This window comes from Epinephelus fuscoguttatus, linkage group LG18 (assembly GCF_011397635.1).
Source record: "Epinephelus fuscoguttatus linkage group LG18, E.fuscoguttatus.final_Chr_v1".
NCBI lineage: Eukaryota > Metazoa > Chordata > Actinopteri > Perciformes > Serranidae > Epinephelus > Epinephelus fuscoguttatus.
In genome coordinates, this window is record NC_064769.1 from 28,246,600 (window position 1) to 28,267,268 (window position 20,669).

Sequence of the window (20,669 nt, forward strand, 5' to 3'; positions counted from 1 at the left end):
GCACATGAACCAGATTTAAAACAAAATGATTGAAATCAAATTAACATGTACACATCGACAACAGTCAGGTGCGCCGTGCTGTCCAAGGTTCTGAGTGTGTCTGGAGCAGAGCAGGTCTCTGTTTCCCCGTGCGCAGCAGTGTGAATATTTATGCCATTAAGTAAACAGAGAAAACATGTCTCTCATTGTTTAATAGCAGCAAAACAATAAGGCTTCATTCATTTTGTTTTTTTACCGGCAGTGAGATCATAACTTTAAAAAATGTTTTTGAAACGCTGAATTTTGAAACCTGTTTTATTGACCTGTTCGTAATAAATGACTTTTTTGGACTTTAAACATTTATCTCAGCATTGCAAGTTATTGATAACGAGAGAGTCAAGACTCAAGCCAGCAGCAGCCACATGTAGAAAAGTGGATATACAGTGAATGTCTATACTTACGAGAAATGGCTTAACAACTAAACATTTCCTGCAATTAAACTGGTAAACTGGTTTATAAACAGTGTGCTGAGATCTGCCGCTGCGCACCTCACAACTGTACGTAATAGTCGCGCATAATGACCGCTCCTCGTCGGTTAGACTGCACGTCTTTCATGTTTGTCTCACTGACAGGTGGAGAGCCTACAAACAGGTAGGCTATACAGACAGGTACCCATTAGCTACGAGCCGCTCCGTCACAACCGTGCGTAATAGCCGCGCATAATGACCGCTTCTCGTCGGTTAAACTGCACGTCTTTCATGTTTGTCTCACTGACAGGTGGAGAGCCTACAGACAGGTAGGCTATACAGACAGGTACCCATTAGCTACGAGCCGCTCCGTCACAACCGTGCGTAATAGTCGCGCATAATGACCGCTTCTCGTCGGTTAAACTGCACGTCTTTCATGTTTGTCTCACTGACAGGTGGAGAGCATACAGACAGGTACCCATTAGCTACGAGCCGCTCCATCACTGACTGCTCTTGTCCTGTCCTCTCCCTCTTTCTCTCCTGTCCTCTCTGACTATCACTAAAGTCTGGCTTTTGAGAAATGTTGCAGACAGTTTATATTATCAGCCTGGGCCTGGGGCTTGTTGTAACAGTAAATGGGATGCGTTGTAACTAAGTTACTGTGGCTGCATCCCAAGTCCCTTAAAATTACTGCTAACCACCTTATCTAGCCACCTTATCTAACTGTTTACTCCCTCCCACTTAGGAAAACATTTAAGGAGTCAGGAGTTAGGAGTGAGGAGCGAGTATTGCTGATTGAGACATGAGATGGCCTTACTCTGAAGCGTCACGTAAAGCGACTTCCTATTCTGGTGACAGCGGCACAGCTGGATCTGCTGCATAACGGAGCCAGCGTTTGGCGTACACATACACTTTGGTCACACACTTTTGCATGTATTACAATTGTTATTGAGTCATTTGCCGAAGTTAGTGGCAATTAAAGAACGGTCTGTAGCCCTGCCACTGTCACTGTGATGAGCATCATTATTATTATTATTATTATTATCATATTATCACTATTATTAAATCCACTCGCCATCATTCTACAAGTCAGCTGCTGAGTGAATAAGACATATCAGACCTGTCAGTCTGCCTCAATCAATTCAATTTTATTTATAAAGCCCTTTACAGCATACGACACCCCTCTGTCCTTAGGACCCTCACAGCCGATCAGGAAAAACTCCGCAAAAAACCCTTTAATGGGGAAAAAAAAACGGTAGAAACCTCAGGAAGAGCAACTGAGGAGGGATCCCTCTTCCAGGACGGACACACGTGCAATAGATGTCGTACAGAACAGATCAACATAATAAATTAACAGTAATCCACATGACACAATGAGACAGAAAGAGAGAGAGAGAGACAGAGAGATGCAGGACAGACGGTAATGACAGTAGCTTACAGCAACATTAATGAAAGTAATAATATTAATTAATATTAATATTAATAGGCTAATTAATATTACCTACAAGCTATTAAACATTCCACTCACATGACATGCAGGACAATTAATGATGGGCAAATGTGTGTGCGTGTGTGTGTGTGCGTGTGCGTGGTGTTATATCAACACATGTGGTTCTGGACATGAGCATCTGCACATTTTACAGCCACACATCACCAACAGTCCGCTGAACAACGCAACGGGTTGTGAATAAAATAAACTTAATTACAACATGACAGTCTTGCAGGAAATATCATTAACGTTACTCTTTGTAGTCACGTAGGCATGCGAATTACAACGTTTCATTGCAAAGAATGCATGTAACGGGTACATTTGCGTTGTTTCTCCGCCATCTCGTTCAAATGAGCCAGATGTAGGGGGCAGGTATTAATATGTCAGGGCCTCAAGCTGAAGACTTCCTGTTAGGAACCTCTCGTGTTACCTTACTCATTTCACCTAACAGATCCCTCCTAACTCCTAACGCTAACTCCTTACTGGCAGGAATAAGAGACACGAGACGGCCTTAAAGATGGCGGACCTCGAACGACTTCCAGTTCAAGTCAGGAGTTAGGAGTTAGCAGTATAAAATAAGAGACTTGGGATGCAGCCTGTGTCTGTGTGAGTGTACATCTTACCCCGCGATGCACGATGTGGGCAGCCGGGTCCAGCCTAGCCCCACCCGTTGGAAAGAGTGTGGGATATACCACTACTAGGAATGGGAGGGGGGGACTAAATCTTTTAAGATTTAAATAGCACATTATTGCGCAATTATAATGGGCACCGCTTACATTGTGCTTTCAATAAATACTACTGCATTGTTCAAAAATTATTAATTGTGTCTCAAATTATTCTAGGGGGGTACAGCTTTACTTGAGAGGGGGGCATGTCCCCCCTGTGCCCCCCGGGATTTCTGCCCCTGTGTGCACCTTTGTATGAATCCAGAACAAAAATCCTGAATTCATTTGGTTAGATGAAAAAAAAAGAAGTTGGACTGAGTGGTAAACTTTGGGCTAAGTTTATTTCTAAAGCCTGGGAAAAAAGTCAAACTAGACCGAATAATAAAGGCTCAAGTATTCATGGAAATTCATTTGCCTTGTACTGATACTAGATACTACACTGATATCAGAATACAGACCCCTGTCTGATTAGATTTTTGTTGTTGGACATGATTTAGTGCCAAAATAACATTATGATGGTCAGATAGGGAATTTAACAGCAGTCAGGTAAAAGTCATTTGAAAATCTGCAAAGAAGTCCAACACAAGTCGTGGTTGTAGCCGTGCCAGCAGCACAGGGAGCAAATAGTCAAAGTCTATCTTTGTAAATCAATAAAATCATCTCAGCTTGAAGTTATAGTTAGGCGTGGGGTCTCCTGTAGGTTTAATCTTAGAATTAAGGCAAAGATTAGGTTAATAAGCATATTTTTAAGGTTGCAGTTTTGTGACAAGACAATGCGAGCCGATGAGAAGGTGCATTAGGCACGTAACACTGATGCAGGATGGAAGGCAGATTGCGTGAACGTGTTAAGCAAATTTATGTTTCAGGGCTGTTTACTGTTTCCAGTAATAAATAAATGTTGTGATTTTTAACGATAATTTCTTAATTCTGGAACAAAACCTTAAAGTTATAGTTTAGCTTTCTGTAGTCATAGTCAGGTCATCAAAGTCATTACAAGTCATTCTTCTGGGACTGTGAACACAACATGTAGTTTTGTATTGATTTGTATAATAATTTATCTGTTTATTTACTTCATTTATTTATCTATTATAATCATTTATTTATTTATGTACACTTTCATTTATCCAAAGAGTAACTTGTGAAATAAATACATCTGTCAACTTCATACATCTAATGTCAGGGGGCAGGTTAAAGCATCTGATTGGTGAATAAATTAATAAGTAAATAAATAAAAATTAATATACATAGGAATAAAAACATAAAATGAAAAAATACAAAAAAATATTAAATTAAAAATGAAAAAATATATATTAAGATGAGTACAAATACATATAAATAGATGAATAAAAACACAAATGAATTTACCAAATATATATTTAGTGTCTCGTTTAATTTGCGATTAATTTATTTATAGTGACAGTTAAGCATCAAATTATATAATCATACAATTTTTTTATTTATTCAAGCATGTAATTATATAGATTATTATTAAAATATAATTATAATTATTTAAAATTACTTAAAACCCTCCATGTTACAGTGCCTATTCCGTTGAGACTTTCAAAAAGGCAAATATATATAAATATGTATAATAAATATCATAAAAATGCAACAGCCAGGTTTCCATACATGAGATAAACAGCTGGTGGCGCTGATTCTTCTGTCGGGTGCAATTAATTCAACGCAGAAGAAGAGCTGACGCAACGTGATGACGTATTTTAAAGAGCGCCAGTCAAACTTCAACTGCAGTCCTATGTTGATAAACTTGTAAATGTTCAACTTGTGGGAAGGAAAGAAAAGTGCAGATGTCGAAATCGTTTCTACCACGAAGCAGACGCGTTTACAGACACACTTTATTTGTTGAATTATTATTTTATTTACCTTAATTTAAAAGTCTTCAGGACAGGATGGCCGCTTTACGTGCAGCTAAACAAGCTCTGAGGAAAGAAATAAAGCGACGGGTTGCAGCTCTGAGTGACGAGGAGAAACACCGACAGTCTATGGTCCTGTCTCAGCAGCTGTTCACGCACCCTAAATATGTGTCCTGTCAGAGGATCGCAGTGTTCCTCAGCATGCACGACGAGGTGCGCACTGAGGAGATCATCAAAGACGTCTTCAAACGGGGTAAAAGCTGCTTCATCCCCAGGTACGAGACCACCACCAGCAACCACATGGACATGCTGAAGCTCCACAGCCTGCAGGACATGGAGACACTGCCTCTGACAGCCTGGCACATCAGACAGCCTCCAGCAGAGGACACCAGCAGAGAGGAAGCGCTGTCTGCAGGAGGTCTGGACCTGATCCTGATGCCGGGGCTGGGGTTTGACCGGTCCGGGAACCGGCTGGGACGAGGGAAGGGCTTCTATGACACCTATCTGGAGCGCTGCATGAAGCACCCCAAGGGAAAGCCCTACACCATCGCCTTGGCCTTCAAAGAGCAGCTGTGTCAGGAGATCCCTGTCGATGACAATGATGTGCTCATAGATGAAGTCCTGTATGAGGCTGATTAGTAGCCCATGATGAGTAACTCATGATGAGTAGCTCATCAGACACCAGTGGTGCCCCATGAATATTTACCAGAATCAAACAGTTTACTCTGGCCTTAATTTACACCAAACCTAATGGACTATTCACTGCAGATATTGTGACTTGATATGGTGGGAGTAGTTCAGATGAATAAGACTAATGATGGTCCCAGTTATTCCCAGCTGTGGTGTCCTGCTAATGTCATAGTATTATTTGTAATGACAATACTCAGGTTAACCTAATTAAATAGCTGTATTTTAATTTGAGTGAAAGGTGCTGAAACCTAATATTGTATGTCAGTATTCTGCTCTACATGCCATGCTCATGTTGCCATAAAGACTTAATTAAATTGTGCTTCTTAAAAGAATAATTTTACATTAATGTGCATTAGGCCCAAATAAAGAAAAGTGCAAATAAAGTTGTACTAGGGGGAAAATAAATAATGTTTATTGAAATTTATTTTTGGAATACTGCATTGTTTTATTGTGATTTTTTTTAATCACAAATCTGCTCCTTTTTTACCACCTTTTCCTAAAAAACTTTAAAAAATCAAACATAAAATCAATCAGTCTTTGTCCTCTTGAGCAAATTTGTGTAATTTCTTTTGTTACAGAATTATTATAATTTTTAACCTCTCTTTCCAGGTTCCAGATTTTTAACTTTCTTTCCTTTTTTTTTTCTTATTACATTGTTTTCAGTTTTTTCCTTTTTATTAATTGTTTGCTAATTGCGAATTGTTTTGGGTCATTTCGTCTTTCGTTGCTCATTGCCTTCTTCCCCTTCTTCCGTCGCTGTTTATAAAAGAAATCAGGCCAATTTGTTCACATTTCAAAGGGTTAAATAAGAATTTAAAAAGGAGAAGACAGGAAAGTATAGGCATATCTGTAGCCTAATTCTACAGACTCTTCAAGACTCTCAGCATATATACAGTCAGCTCATGCATAAAAACCAAGTGTCTCTTGTCCAGTCTTAAGTGCAAAGTCCACATACTTACATACTTTACAGTTAATACCTGCAAGTAAAGTTTTATGGTCTTTTTATTAGTATTATTTATGTAGTTTACTGTAAAATAATAATAATAAGAAGAAGAAGAAGAAGAAGAAGAAGGTAACGAGGAGCCTTTGGTTTGTAAAGTCGCACTTATGTATGCAGAATTTGTCAAGAATAATTTCTGCGTCTTGTCTCCATTCAGCCTGGCAAAAAAAAGCGGTTGTCATGGCGACACTTCCGTCAACAGAGTTCTGTTGCTAAGTGGGTTGCTATGTAACTTCATCCAGTGAACGGGAGGCGATAGAGAGGTTTCAGTTTGTTTTTCAGGGACAACTTGATCCAGTTTAGTAGGGTTTAGTATTTTCTTGGTGCTACAATGACCGAACAGCCAACTACTGTGATAAATACAACAGGAAAATGTATGTTACACAACTGGGCAGAGGAGGTGAGTCAAGCTGGAGGTAACTTAACTGTGGAGTACGCCTCGCTAATGTTAGCTAGCTGGCTAATGTCACTCCAGACTGCCTCTCAAACTGTGAGCACACCGTGTAGAAATATAAAACTATAGCATTAATGTGTGGTTTTTATCAATTTAAGCTCTGTTTATATTTATTTAATAGTTAAAATACTGCTCTGCGGTGTTACGCTGCGTTCAGTGACCACATAACGGTAGTGTATGTCCCATTTTCACTGTAGAAAGTGGACTTAGCAATTAAAAGCACAGGTTTACCTCACAGTTATTGTGGCAATAACACTTTTCAGTGACCCGGCGTGCAGGGTACTGACACCTGGAAAACTGTCATGATAAATGTTATTAGTTACACCTGTTTTACACAATTCAAAATACACTGTGAAATGTGTATTGACACATGCTGTATTTCTATGCTGTCCTACAAAGGCAAAGGGCTTTAACCCAGAAAAATATCTTCAGTCAGTAACACTCTCATCATACATTTAACTATTTATTGCAACAAGTGGAAATACAGTTATACCTGGTGCTGATAACTCCACTCTTAGGCTGCTCCCTGGATCAGACAAGCAGCATGCAGACAACCCTGGGTGTACATGATTGGGCCCAAAGCAAGACATTAACATTATGCCTGACACCATAGACACCCCTGACTTCCCCGTAATCCCCCCTCAAAAAATATTCTTGTAATATTCTTTTGGTTATGCCACTCTCTTCATCTGCTGACAAGATCTGCTGCAAATTTCCCGTGTGGGACAATAAAGTTTATCTGATCTTATCTTGAGCCATGTTAGAACTCTGAATTGGAAAGGTGGAGGCTGGGGTGAAGGAGGCAAAGCTTTGCCAACAGCAGTGTGTGGCAGCATTAGTGGAGCAGGTATCAGTGGGTAGGAGGCCGTATTTAAATGGACCACGATGATGTGAGAATGGACAGCGATTGGTGCGTGTCTGATTAGAAATAATGATCCGATCAGCTGGCTGTCAGCTGGTTACAGCTGGGGCGTATGCCTTCTGTGGCCTGCATGAACTAACACAAAGCTTAATTTTTAAGTTGTTCTGGTGTCCAACTAAATTGAATGTAGGGATAATATTGGAAATGCAGCAATCCTTTGCTTTTTTAAATGAAGTTATTTATCCAGCTACATAATAAGGGCTCAAACTTGATCTTTGACTCTTATTTGGAAGTTAAGGTACTCCTTTGCATTGTCTGCAGAATGATAAGGGATCATACCAAGGCAAAAGGCATTAACTTCCATCTGATTGTACTTGTTGATTATTGTAAGCAGTATACTGTATGACAGGCTAATGATTATAACAGAGATAAAATCTAGTGATATATTATGAAACTGTGCAAACTACTTTATATAATACAAATAAATCAATTTGTAGGTTTTATAACCTCAGATTGTCTCTTCATGGTACATTACCAACTCACATCATTAGGACCAAAGTGGGTAAACTAATATTTGTATTGAATTAAAACAAAACCATCCATCCATTTTCATTCGCTTATTCGGGGCCGGGTTGCGGGGGCAGCAGGCCAAACAAAGCATCCCAGACGTCCTTCTCTCAAGCAACGCTTTGCAGCTCCTCCTGGGGGATCCCAAGGTGTTCCTAAGCCAGATGAGATATGTAATTCCTCCGCTGTGTCGTGGGTCTGCCCCGATGCCTCTGACCAGTGGGACATAGCCTTAACACCTAACTGGAGGCACCCAGGAGGCAAACCTGATTAGATGCCTGAACCACCTCAACTGACCCCTTTTGACACAAAAGAGCAGCGGCTCTACTCCAAGCTCCCTCCAGACGTCAGAGCTCCTTACCCTATCTCTTAGGCTGAGCCCAGCCACCCTACGGAGGAAACTCATTTTGACTGCTTGTATCAGTGATCTCATTCTTTCCGTCACTACCCAGAGCTCATGACCATAGGTGAGGGCTGGGACGTAGATGGACCAGTAAATCAAAAGCTTTTCCATCACCACGATGGTCCAGTGCTGCGCCTGCATCACTGCAGCTGCTGCACCAAACTGCCGATCCATCTCACGCTCCATTCTACCCTCACTCGTGAACAAGAACGTGAGATACTTGAACTACCTTGCTTGAGACAGTAATTCACTCCCAACCCAGAGAGTATTATTTTTTCAGAATTGCAAGTCGCAACACCAAAAACAAGTCCTGCATGCTTGAATAAACAAAGCATTATAAACACAGCGAAACAAAGCCGGAGAACTTTTAATAAATTAACAGGATTTTGACTTGGTTTCTTCAGAAGTTTTGTAGTTAAAGCAAAAACAACCCACTGTTTTCAACAAAAAAACAAAATGAAGTTAAGATCTTTTGCCTTTGCAGGACAGTACAGCTGGTCAGTAACCGACCAATAGCCACTCTCCTCTTGTGTGAGTGTGTGTGTGTGTGTGTTCGTCCTCACACTAGGTCAAAAGCTCACATAACGTTCAAATGTTTAGTGAGGCGCTACGAGTGCAGTTTGTGGTGTGTTTCAGTTCAATGTTAAGCCTTTCATACAGCGATTGTGCACATGTTCCTTTTTTCTGTGATATGCGTCATAATGGCTGTGAGGCTTTCTCTTCGTGCTGCATTACCTTGAAAACTCAGATATAAAAAGACTGACTGTCAGCACTACTAAAGCTGGCACATGCTTGTAAAAGGTGTTCAACATGTGTCTCATTATGTGCGTGTAAAACACAGATATTATGAATAGGGCTAAAGATATTAAGCAGAAGTTCCCACAGCACGTGGTGACCTTGTCAAAACACTCTTCAAAAGACCGCAAAATATTCAGTTTGCTGTCTACGGACAGGAAATAATGAGATTTTATTGATTCAAATGCCAGTATTGATTCTGCTTATCGGTCTGATTCTTTATCGATTCCCTTCACTTTTCCTGATCACTTTTCTTTGTGGTAAAATAAGGCCTTCACAGGTTTTCAGCATCAACGCAACTCATTTTTTTTTATCTCTGAGTCTGATCAAAGTGTAGAAACAGAGTAGAAAAAAGGCATACATGTGACTCAGGTGTGCAAAAGCTCCTTTCTTAGCCACGGAAAAAGTCTATTGAGCCCACCTATGTGCTAGTGTTAATGTAACAGAGTGCAAACCCTTACTTGAAACTGTCATTTTACAGACATCAAAAGGGGCACTGTTGTCATCTTTTTTATGTAAAGTGAAGCCATGCTTTGGACCGTTTCCTCCCCTCCGCCATGACTCCTTCGCATTTCAAGTTTCCATCAGTGTAGACACTGGATTATTTTACAATGTGCAACCATCTGAAAAATATGCCGGCATTGATAAGAGGAATTAATAAGCTTACACATACCACTCCAGTGAATCAGATGATTTCTCAAAAAGAAGCGTTTCTTGATTCCCATCCCTATTACTATCATAACAGACAAAGAAAAGCAGAAAATCTTTTGAGATTTGAGAGCAGGGAGGGAATCGAGAACTGGTTCCAGTTGAAAACCAGTTCCAACTTGTCTGTAAACAGTTAAATAGTGGAGCTTTTGCACGCCCCAGTTCACATGCTTATTTCTACTGTACTTCTACCAAGCGGCAACCTCTGAGGCTGATAAATGAAGCCAACACAGAAGTGCCAGAAATGGCCACTTGAGGCTGGCTTCAAAACAGGCTAAATCTCCATAGACCCCCATGTTAAAATGCCCAACTTTACAGCACAGATAAACATGTTTACAGCCTGGTGCAAAAAAAGGTTTTCATATCTATAGGTAATTCTATGGGGGGTTGAATTTTTTTGTAACTCATGCATTGAGTAACATTACAAGTTAAAGGGATAGTGCACCCAAAAATGAAAATTCAGCCATTATCTACTCACCCATATGCCGATGGAGGCTCAGGTGAAGTTTTAGAGTCCTTAAAACACTTGTGGAGATCCAAAGGGAGAGGGAGCAGCAACACAACTCCACCTAATGGAGGCTTACGGTGCCCCAGATTCAAATGTCCAAAAACACATAATTGAAACCACAAAATATCTCCATATTGCTCGTCTGTAGTGATACAAGTGTCCTGAAGCCCTCACATAAAGGTAGCGAGACTGTGAGACATGGGCACCACATTCATGTGTGTTCACATGCTTTCACTGGTCACATGTGCAGGCACGCACATGTGAATGAGGGGCACATAGAGGCACTTAGAGCTACAGGCTACAATGAGGCTAAAAACAGAGTTCAAATGACATTTTTCCAAACAACTTTTTATGCCGGGGCTTCAGGACACTTGGATCACTACGGACGAGCAGTATGGAGATATTCTGTGGTTTCAATTATGTGTTTTTGAACTTTTGAATCCTCCGTTAGGTGGAGTTGTGTTGCTACCTCCTCTGCCCTTGGATCTCCACAAGTGTTGTGAGGACTCTAAAACTTCACCTGATCCTCCATCGGCATGAGGGTGAGTAGATAATGGCTGAATTTTAATTTTTGGGTGCACTATCCCTTTAACATTCCACCTTAAAAGTCACTGGCAGTCGGCCCAGTAAATTAAGTTATTTTTTTCTCTGACTCCTGCTGTTGCGAGAAGCAGCAAAACATCCTTTCATTTTATAATAAAACTCTCCACAGTATGAACAGTGGTTACATGAGCCTCAAAACCAGCCACAACTCAGCTCTGAGCAGAGTGACCGTCCTCTTTTGACCAATCAACAGACTGCAGTGTTCACAGCTCCACCTTTTAGTACCAGATCTGTGTGCTAGGTACCCCAACAGAGGGGGGACCAAAAATGGGGACAGTATAGGACGGTACCATTGGTACCATCCACAACTTTTCACAGTGGAAACGGAAAAAAGGGTACTGAACTGAGCTGTACTGTACCGTACTGCTTGGTTGAAACAGAGCTCAAGATGATGTCATCCTCCTGTGGTGAATCTACAGCTCACAGCAACCTAATGCAATACAGTCTCTGGTTTTTGATTGATATCTAGTGACGGCAAAAATGTTTTTGTAGTTGTCGTTAAAGAGGGCTAGCTTGGCTTGTTCACTATACCACATGAACTTTGCTGTCACCCTGAACATCCCACCAAACCTCGACAAAACTCCACATAAAAAAGGAATTGAACAACCAAATCTGACATCTGACATAATTCTGAATCCAGTACAGCTCTGAGCATGTTTGTATTTTTTTTTATCTAAACCCTGTTTGTCCATTAACGCAGAGGGCCGTTGCCGCACTTGACAACCAGGAGACGATGATGGAAATCCAGAAACATGGACACAGAGGGATTCTCACGATGGACCAGGAGTCTAAAATGGAGGCCGTCACCACGCTGAGAGCAACTTACACCCCTCCGAAAAGTCCAGGGGTGAGGCTGCGGGGTATGTGTCTCTGTCTTTCACCAGCCACAGTACGAAACTACCATTTTAACCCAAATAAAGACTAGTCATGTATTTCAGAAGAGTTGAAAAGGTTTTATTCAGGTGGAGGTGTTGAGTACCACATTACAGCATTCACATAGACACTGGCTGCTGCTTTGAACTTGTTCAGATGATGTAGTCTGCATGTTCAGTTCATCTCTTCTCTTGTATTTCCACGGGTCAGGCATCAGAGGCGAGCTTTTGGAAAAACACATCGCCCAGATGATAAGGTAAATCAACTATGAAAGCCTTTTGATGCTAAATAAATAATTGCTGGAATCGGCTTGTTTATGGAAAAGGAGAAACACCGCCCGACCATGTCTTGCGGGGAACATATTGGAGGAAAGTGATGTAATATTTACACGTCTGGGTTTGTTTTACTGTTCAATCACAGCTGTAATACCTTTTAAATCAGATTTTATGATGTTATTTTACATGGAGGCCAGTCATCCTAATGGGGTTTATAGAGTCTCTCCCCACAGATGAGGTTATTAACAACTGCTCATAAAGAATACAAAGCATCGTGTCTTCGGTGAAAGCGGCTCGTCTGGCAGCAGACAGTGTCTCATCACTCAGTCTTGAGCCATACGCTAAATTTCCTGGACTTTATACGAACGCACCAGCGCGGCTTGATTCATACTGGGTTCTCATCCAGCCAAGAGCTTGGAGCAGTTTTCTTGGCGGACCGCTTGTCATGCTAAACTCAATATAATTTTGGATTCACAAATTAGCCGAATCAGAGGTTTGGAGAGTGGAGAGGGTTTTGTTTTTTATTGCCTAAATGTCATCTCAGTCTATTTTGACACAACACAGTGATGAACACTGATCCACTGAGTGACATTAAATGACGTGTGCAAGGATAATGAGTTTCTTACATCACCACTCTTAAAGGTCCTACACAGCATTGTTTCACCCACACGGTTGTTTGCACTGATTAGACCTCTTCTCAGGACTGTGTGGGCATCAACAGACTGTGCCTGACTACTATCTGCCTCCTCTTACACCTGAGAGGACTAGACAACTTACACACAACACAAAACAACAGTATATAGCTCTTTTCATTCGGCTGACTGAATAAATTAAATAGTAGTTTTGATTTCGATACAAATGCCGAACACAGTTAAATGTTTGCAGACAGTTTGTTGACACTTTTGTAGTTTGTTACACCAAGTGCAGGTATGTCCAAAGGCTCATTGTGGCCCAAAGACTGATTTTAAATGGCTTTGTCTTATAGTATACGAAGAGAAGCGTAAAGTCAACAACGAGGGCCACCACTTTCAGGAGCGCTGCAAAGTTGAATACTTTTTCACTGAAAGATCAAACAGTTGCATTTGTGTGGTTTGTATGTGATTTTTTTTTAAACCCAAATGATGTTAAAAGCAGCTGCCCCCTGATATTTTCACATTATCTAATCTTACCCCCATTCAAAAATGTTTGGAAACCCTTGCACCAAGTGGGAAATGCCGAAGCAAATGCTCCCAAAATCTCAGACTCTGGAATTTTAAGTAGGAGGCTGATGTGAATGGTTCTTCCCACTTAGCTGCTTGTACTAATGCTCTGAACATTATGACTTGAATGTGAGATTAATCCCTCCTGTGTAAGGCACAGTGGAGCAGAGGTGGGTTTTGCCAGTCTCATATCTTTACACTCAAGTCCCAAGTTAAGATAGACAAGTCCCAAACAAGTCATAATGTAGTTTTCACCCCACACGTTCTCATCCCAACTTGTCAAATGCCACCGCGCTGTCAGTGGACTTTAATGTTGCAGTATGACATGCTAGGTAACCCACCTACAACTGTTTTGGACGTTCATGGACGGCATGTCAATTTACACTTGTTACATGCAGTGTGTCGTCAAAATACACTTCAGTTTCTGCTCATTACATGCATTAAGTCTTTTTCAGAACTAACTTACAACGTAGTTAAAACACGAAGATTTTAGGTTGATTTCCTGAGGTTTAGTCAACAAAAGCGTGTGCTTATGTTTAGGGTTCCCAGGGGTGAAAGTCCAAGTTTTGTTTAACCCATTCACCTCCCCTCCCATACTCCCTCCCACCCCATAAGGACCTTTTTGCTCTTTCAATTATGGTAGTGGCTGGCAGTGTTAAAAACTGATGCTGCCCAGTGCATATCATACCGCTGCGAAGAATGCCTTTCTGGCTCCATGTCTGAAGTTGACGTCCAATGACAAAGCGGCGGTATTTGACAACTTGGGTTGTTGCCTGCTACATCTAAAATGGATGCACCTTGTATGTATCATACCACTGTAAAGGTGCCTTTGTGCGTCAGTCTTTGATGGCGAAATCACTGACAAAGCAGCGGTATTTGACGAGTTGGGATGAAGAACATCTGCTTAACCATTTTAACAACAGAGTGATAACTTTAGCCAATATTAATGTTAATGTTAATCAGGTTTAGATTATTGTTGTTTGTGCAAATTCAAATTTCAAACAAAGTAGGAGGCTGTTGTATTATAGGGGCGCTGAGGAAGGAAGGTCAGATGAGTGTAAAGCACAATACAATAGAATTAAGTGTTGACTTTCTGGGAATGAAAAGTATTAATATCAGTTGATTTTTTAAATAACATACTGTCTAATCTTTGGGCTTTTGGGAAAGTATCAAGTCCTTTTAAGTCAAAAGGCTAAAGTCCAAGTGAAGTCACAAGTCACTGGTGCTTAAGTCCAAACCAAGTTGCAAGTCTTATTTTAAAATTTATTAAGTTGAGTCAAAGTCATCCAATTAGTGTCTCGAGTCAGACTCGAGTCCACAGTTTCAAGGGAGAGATGGAGAAGTGATGAAGGTGTTAATGCATCATCCCCAAGGGAAGCCATAATGCATATTTTTACTTTTCATATCTAGTATTTTCTGATGCTAATACTGTTGTACTTTAACTTAACATACACTGTGGTTTGGCTACTTCTACTGAACTACAAAATCTAAGTAGTTCTTCCAACATTACCAAATACTGGGGCTGGTATCTTGTTTTCACAGGGAGAAGATTCAGGCTGACATGAACCCACCGACTCCCAAAACCAACTTCTGCTCCACAACCCAGAAAGATTTCTGTGTTGATGGGTTTGTCTCTGTTACTCCTAAATCAACACAAGTAAGTGTGCGTATATATATATGTGTGTCTCCTCTAAACATTATGCTGCCACCTGTAATAAGTGCCTGAAATACAACTTTAATATTGAGACTGATATTAAAAATATCCAGACCATGTTGTGAGCAGTTTCATGTAGGAACTATTTTCTTTCTATTGTACTACATCTGCCAACCGAATCACCGCACAGAAGGAAGGGTGCATCTACTCAAGGTTGAGCTTTAATGTTAGCTAGCTTAGTGGTGCTAGATGAGCTAGCAATATGTGCATGCTTCCTCTGTGCAGTAATACTGTTGATGGGTGTTGCAAGGAGAAAAATATTTTTGGGGGTGAAGTGTTCCTTTAACCTACTCCAGAGCAGTAGGTTTCCATGGTGATTTATCTCAATTAGAGGAGCTCTATCAGCCAGCTTTGTGACAGCAGAGAAACTGAGTTAAACCCAAAGACTGCCGGCTGACCCACTAATCTTCATAACAGGAAAGGTGTGCTCAGGCTGAGGGCAAAGTGATTTTCTGTTTTGTCTTATTACATAAATTTAACAGTTGCCGTGTTTTCGCAGTTTGTGTGTATCCGCCCCAAACAGCCAGTGTTTGTACAGATATATAGTTGTTTGTTTGTGTGCCCCAGTGACAGCTTGGCCTCTGACTCATTTCAAAACATACTCCTTTATTAGTTATTTTCCTCCAGTTCATTCCTTCTTGTCTCAACTCTTCCTCCTACTTTTTGTGATCAACATGTTTTATTAACAAAAGGAAATTAATAACATAAACAAACAGCAGAGAAAGAGTGAATACAAGCAGACTTTCAGGAGGAGTCAAACAACAACAACAACAACAACAGTGCACATCTCAAGTACTTCACCACAGTGTAGATATAAAACATATGATGTCCTTGAAGGAAGAATGCCACACCTCAGCTCTAAAGGATTTAGTGTTATTTGAAGACAGCTTGCTTTGCAGCCTGAAAACATAAAAAATGTTGTACAAACTTGAGTTAATTTGAGAATCATTCAGAAGAGTCAGGATTACAATTTTAGACCGTTTTCACCTTCAAGTCTGAGGCCATGGTTCTCTGCTGGAAAACCTTGCATTGTTACTGCCCCAAGTCAGTTCACGTACCTCGGGGTCTTGTTCACAAGTGAATGTAGAATGGAGCATGAGATGGATTGGCGGGAGCAGAGCAGAGCCGGAAGGCAAAGCTTTTGATTTACTGGTCCATCTACGTCCCAACCCGCACCTATGGTCATGAGCTCTTGGTAATGGCCAAAAGAATGAGGTTGTGGATACAAGCGGCCAAAACGAGTTTCCTCCATTTGGTGGCTGGGCTCAGCCTTAGACATAGGGAAAGGAGCTCGGACATCCAGAGGGAGCTCGGAGTAGAGCCGCTGCTCCTTCATGTCGAAAGGGGTCAGTTGAGGTGGTTCGGACATCTGATCAGGATGCCTTCTGGGTGCCTCCCGTTAGAGGTGTTCCAGGCACGTCCCACTGGTAGGAGGCCCCGGGGCAGACCCAGAACATGCTGGAGGGATTACATATCTCATCTGGCCTGGGAACACCTTGGGGTCCCCCAGGAGGAGCTGGGAAGCATTGCTGAGGAGAGGGACGTCTGGGGTGCTTTGCTCAGCCTGCTGCCTTGGATAAGCGGTTGAAAATGGATGGATGGACCATTTCCTAAGATCACCTAACACTCTATTTAGATGGACTCCAAAAGTTGTTAACCTCTGGATAGTCCCAAACCATTTGGGGAAATATTTTTGGAGAATAAGAGTTGGTTTGTAGGACACTAATCAGTGACAGTTTTGTTAATCCAGTAACTGTTTAAATTCATCCTCTGGTTCCAGCTTCTTAAATGTGAAGACGTGCTTTTTGTTCTCTGTCTCAGATAAGTGGAAATTTAATTGTTTTGGGTTTTTGGGCTAAAAGCAGTTTGAAGACAACACTTTGAGATCAGGGAACTTCTGACAGGCATGCGTCACGTTTTTAATTTTAGAGACGAACAGTGAATCGTTTAATTAAAAAAAAAAAAAAAGGTGGATTCATTAATAAGGAAAATAATCTCTGTCATAGCCCGGCTCCTAGTGTTGTAAAGTATAGAGAGAACTGGACCCAAAAGCATGACTCAGACAGCTGATTTAACAAGGTTTAGGCAAAAAATCTAAAAGGAAAAAACTATAAGCAACAAGTAGCAAGGTAGACTGAACGAGACTGGACCGCAGAGCCGGGGTATTTGTACTGCTGGGGTTGATTAGTGGATGGCTTTCAGGTGAGCAGGCAGATTGGCAGCAGGAGTCATGAGAGCCATGCCCACACACACAGACACAGAGAGGCCGTTTACACGTACACAGTGATTTTGATAAACGGAGACATCTTCCTTCGTTTGTGCCCTTCGTTTACACGCAAACGGAGATTTCTCCTCTGAAAACGAGTCTTTCTAAAAACTCCAGCCAGAGTGGAGATTTTGGAAAACTTCGGTTGCGCGTTTGCATGTAAACTGAGATAAACGGAGATAAACGGAGTTATAGGCAGTCGACGTCACAGTATGCACCGGAACTTGCGCCTGTGTCAAAAGTGCGACCTATGTTGCTATGGCGACAATGGATACATGGAAGGCTTGAGCTTCTCGTTACACTGCCACCTACAGGTTTGGCGTGCTCTTGTGTATATATACACGGGTAAGTGTAAACGAAGATCTTTTTGAAAACGGAGACGGTAAAATGTCCGTTTATGAAACTAGCTGGCAATGTGTAAACGGCGTCAAAGAGACAAACAAGGAACCACAAGAAACAAAGTGGAGGGGGGGAACACAGCTGACACATGAGGAATGAAGGAAAGGCATAGACTATGACAGCTTGGCTGGACAAAAAGTGGGAGACACATGGGTAAAGGAACAAATAAAGTGATTTATTAACTAAAAAGTAATCAAAGCAAGTCACACAAGTCAGGAGAAGAGTCGAAAATGTGCTGTAAAAACAAGAGAAACAAAAGCCGTGCGACAAAGATGTATAATGAGGAGGCCTGCCAACAATCACCTAGCTGCTCTGTCTTATAAATGCCCATGGGGCACACTGAGCCCAGGTGTGTCCAATACCCCTGATTGAACTCTATCAAGGTCTGCAGACCTAGAATGAGAAAACACAGACACAGCAGAGGGGCCGTCACAACCCAGAATGATCCTAAAATATTCCAAATAACACGGCTTCAAAAATTAAACTGACAGTGCTGTTTATCTGACAGTGTGCTCTTGTCTCATTTCCAGGTTCATGATTATAAAAATGACCAGGCTGTCACATTTTGGAGTGAAAACTGCCAGCGGGTACAGGTGTGTCCGATTGTTCCTGTTTGTTAATTTTACGTTAAATATTTTCAGCTCTTTTTAAAGGATTTATATATGTGCCAAAAGGAATATATGATCTATATCAGAGTAATTTTCTCTCTCTCTCTATCTGTTGATGTTTTTCACCTTCTTTACAAACAACATACAGTCACTAATGGCACCATATAATGTCAGAAGAAAATGCAACAGCAGCTCTTAGCAGAGTGGCACATTACCAAGGTTAAGAGGAGGATGATTATAGGTTCCGTATTCAAAGCTCGGTGCCCCATTATTCCCTCTGCGCTTGACATACAACATTGACAGCAACATGTTTGAACTTGTGTCGCTTTGTGTCACAGGGTGTCACCACCATAAAGACCCTGAAAGCACCTTTCAAGAAGTCGGCCCTGTTCAGCACACCCATCAGCGAGCGGCTGGATGAAATCGAGCTCCTATCTGACGACTGAGTCAGTGTACCACGTAACATCACATTACTACCCATTAATATGAAACTGATGGCCCTCTTTAAGTTCTTGTCAGGAGGGTGACATATTTTCAGTCAGCAGTGGACTTTTAACCTGCCAAACAAACCATCTCTGAACTTAATAAAACAGATTCACTGAGAAACATTTGCCTCCGTGTAACTCTAGTCAGCACTGACCCAAAGCATTACCGGTGACACACAGTGCAGACCGCAGCCAGTAAACAAACAACTAAGAGAATAAAGAGACGTAGCTGCGTTGCTCCTCATTTCCCCCCTCTCATTTTGTTGTTATGTTTTTCTTGACCAGTGTACAATTGCTCCACTTTTGGCCGTCCTCTGACATTTCCTTTAGCTTTAATGGGTACGCTTGGTATTTTTCAACCCGGTAACATTGTAGCTGCAGCAGTCTCACTCAGTATTGGACCAGTTTCAAAACTTGTTGTTCCCATTCATCACTCGGACACAAAAACATGGGAAAAAAATAGGATCCAGGTTGGAAAACACCAAACGTATCCTTTAGGTTTGAATTTCTGTAGGATCCATATGTCCTTGGTCTGCTCAGCCAAACCACCGGTTTGTCAGTCACCTCTGGAAAAATTAACCACATCATTTACATGACATGTACATGTACGTATAAACATTATGACCACACGTAAATGCTTCCATGAAGTGGAAACAGATTGGATTAGTAGAGTGGCAAAAGTGGGATTTATGCACAGGGAATGTTGCTGAGCAGAACAGCTGCTCAATCTTAATAAAGAGTGTGTACAAATTCTGAGATGGGTACGCGGCTCTTCTGTCTGTGCAAAGCATGGTTTGATACAATGGAAAGTGGCGCACTGTGCTTTCAACCCCCAGCTTCAGTACTTTGTGGCGCATCCTTTAGTTTTTATAACATCTAACAAACATTTTCATTAAGTGCTGACAAGCGTCTTACACCTCTCGATCAGAATCTTTACCCACTCTTCATGTGTGAAGGCCTTTAGCTCAGTGGTGTTTGACGGCCTCTATGCTGCAACTGCCTTCTTTGAATCCCACCAAAGATTTTCAATTGGATTTAAATCTAGTGACTGTGAAGGCCACTCCGGGACATTCCAGGATCTTTTTCTCAACCAAGCTTTGGTTGACTTGGAGGTGTGCTTGGGATCATTGTCTGGTTCAAAGCCCAGTGATCACGAAGATTTAATTTGTCAATGATCCTCTTTAAAATGGCCTGGTATTTCTGGTAATCCATGATGCCAGGTGCACGATCAAGATTGCCAGTTCCCACCGCAGAAAAACAGCGCCACATCATCAATGACCCACCTCCACGCTTAACCGTGGGGGTCGTATTCTTCTGGTCATAAGCCTGGCCTCTCGTACGGCAAACATACCACTGGTCCATATGTCCAAACAGTTCCAGTTTGGTTTCATCAGTCCATAGAGCTGTCTCCCAAAACTCTGTAGTCTTATCCAAATCCCTCCTGGCATATTTTTGTTGACTTTTGATGTTCCTCGTGGCCAAGAGTGGAGTGCGTCTTGGAGTCTGGCCATGAAGTCCTTGTTTATTCAGTGCATCTCTTACAAGCCCTTTTTGAATAGGAATTGTGCAAATCTGCAGGAAAGCCAATCAGTCTTTTTTCAGCATTGGCAGTACAAAAACAAAATCAGGGAGTGCAGCAAAATGCCACCTGCCTACTTTTGTTTATACTGAATGCACCTTTTTCGGGGCAATGGGGGCGTGAGCAAGTAACAAAACGTGTAGCTCAGCATGTGACGTAAACAGTGACGTGGGAGGGAAGCTGCAGCTAGTCAGTCCTTTGGCAATTCTC

At 41.5% G+C, this 20,669-nt stretch overlaps 2 protein-coding genes across 2 annotated transcripts; both read left to right on the forward strand.

Annotated features, from left to right (window-relative positions):
• Positions 1 to 4,305: 4,305 nt before the first annotated feature.
• On the forward strand, positions 4,306 to 5,571 carry mthfs (5,10-methenyltetrahydrofolate synthetase (5-formyltetrahydrofolate cyclo-ligase)). The gene has a single exon (XM_049604218.1). The coding sequence runs from the start codon at positions 4,508 to 4,510 to the stop codon at positions 5,108 to 5,110; it is 603 nt and encodes a 200-aa protein (XP_049460175.1). The 5' UTR covers positions 4,306 to 4,507; the 3' UTR covers positions 5,111 to 5,571.
• An 824-nt stretch (positions 5,572 to 6,395) lies between these two features.
• On the forward strand, positions 6,396 to 19,588 carry spag8 (sperm associated antigen 8). The gene is made up of 6 exons (XM_049604250.1): positions 6,396 to 6,561; positions 11,762 to 11,921; positions 12,145 to 12,190; positions 14,951 to 15,065; positions 18,318 to 18,380; positions 18,734 to 19,588. Exons 1-6 carry the CDS (start codon positions 6,493 to 6,495, stop codon positions 18,839 to 18,841), a joined length of 561 nt encoding a protein of 186 aa, XP_049460207.1. The 5' UTR covers positions 6,396 to 6,492; the 3' UTR covers positions 18,842 to 19,588.
• Positions 19,589 to 20,669: the final 1,081 nt, after the last annotated feature.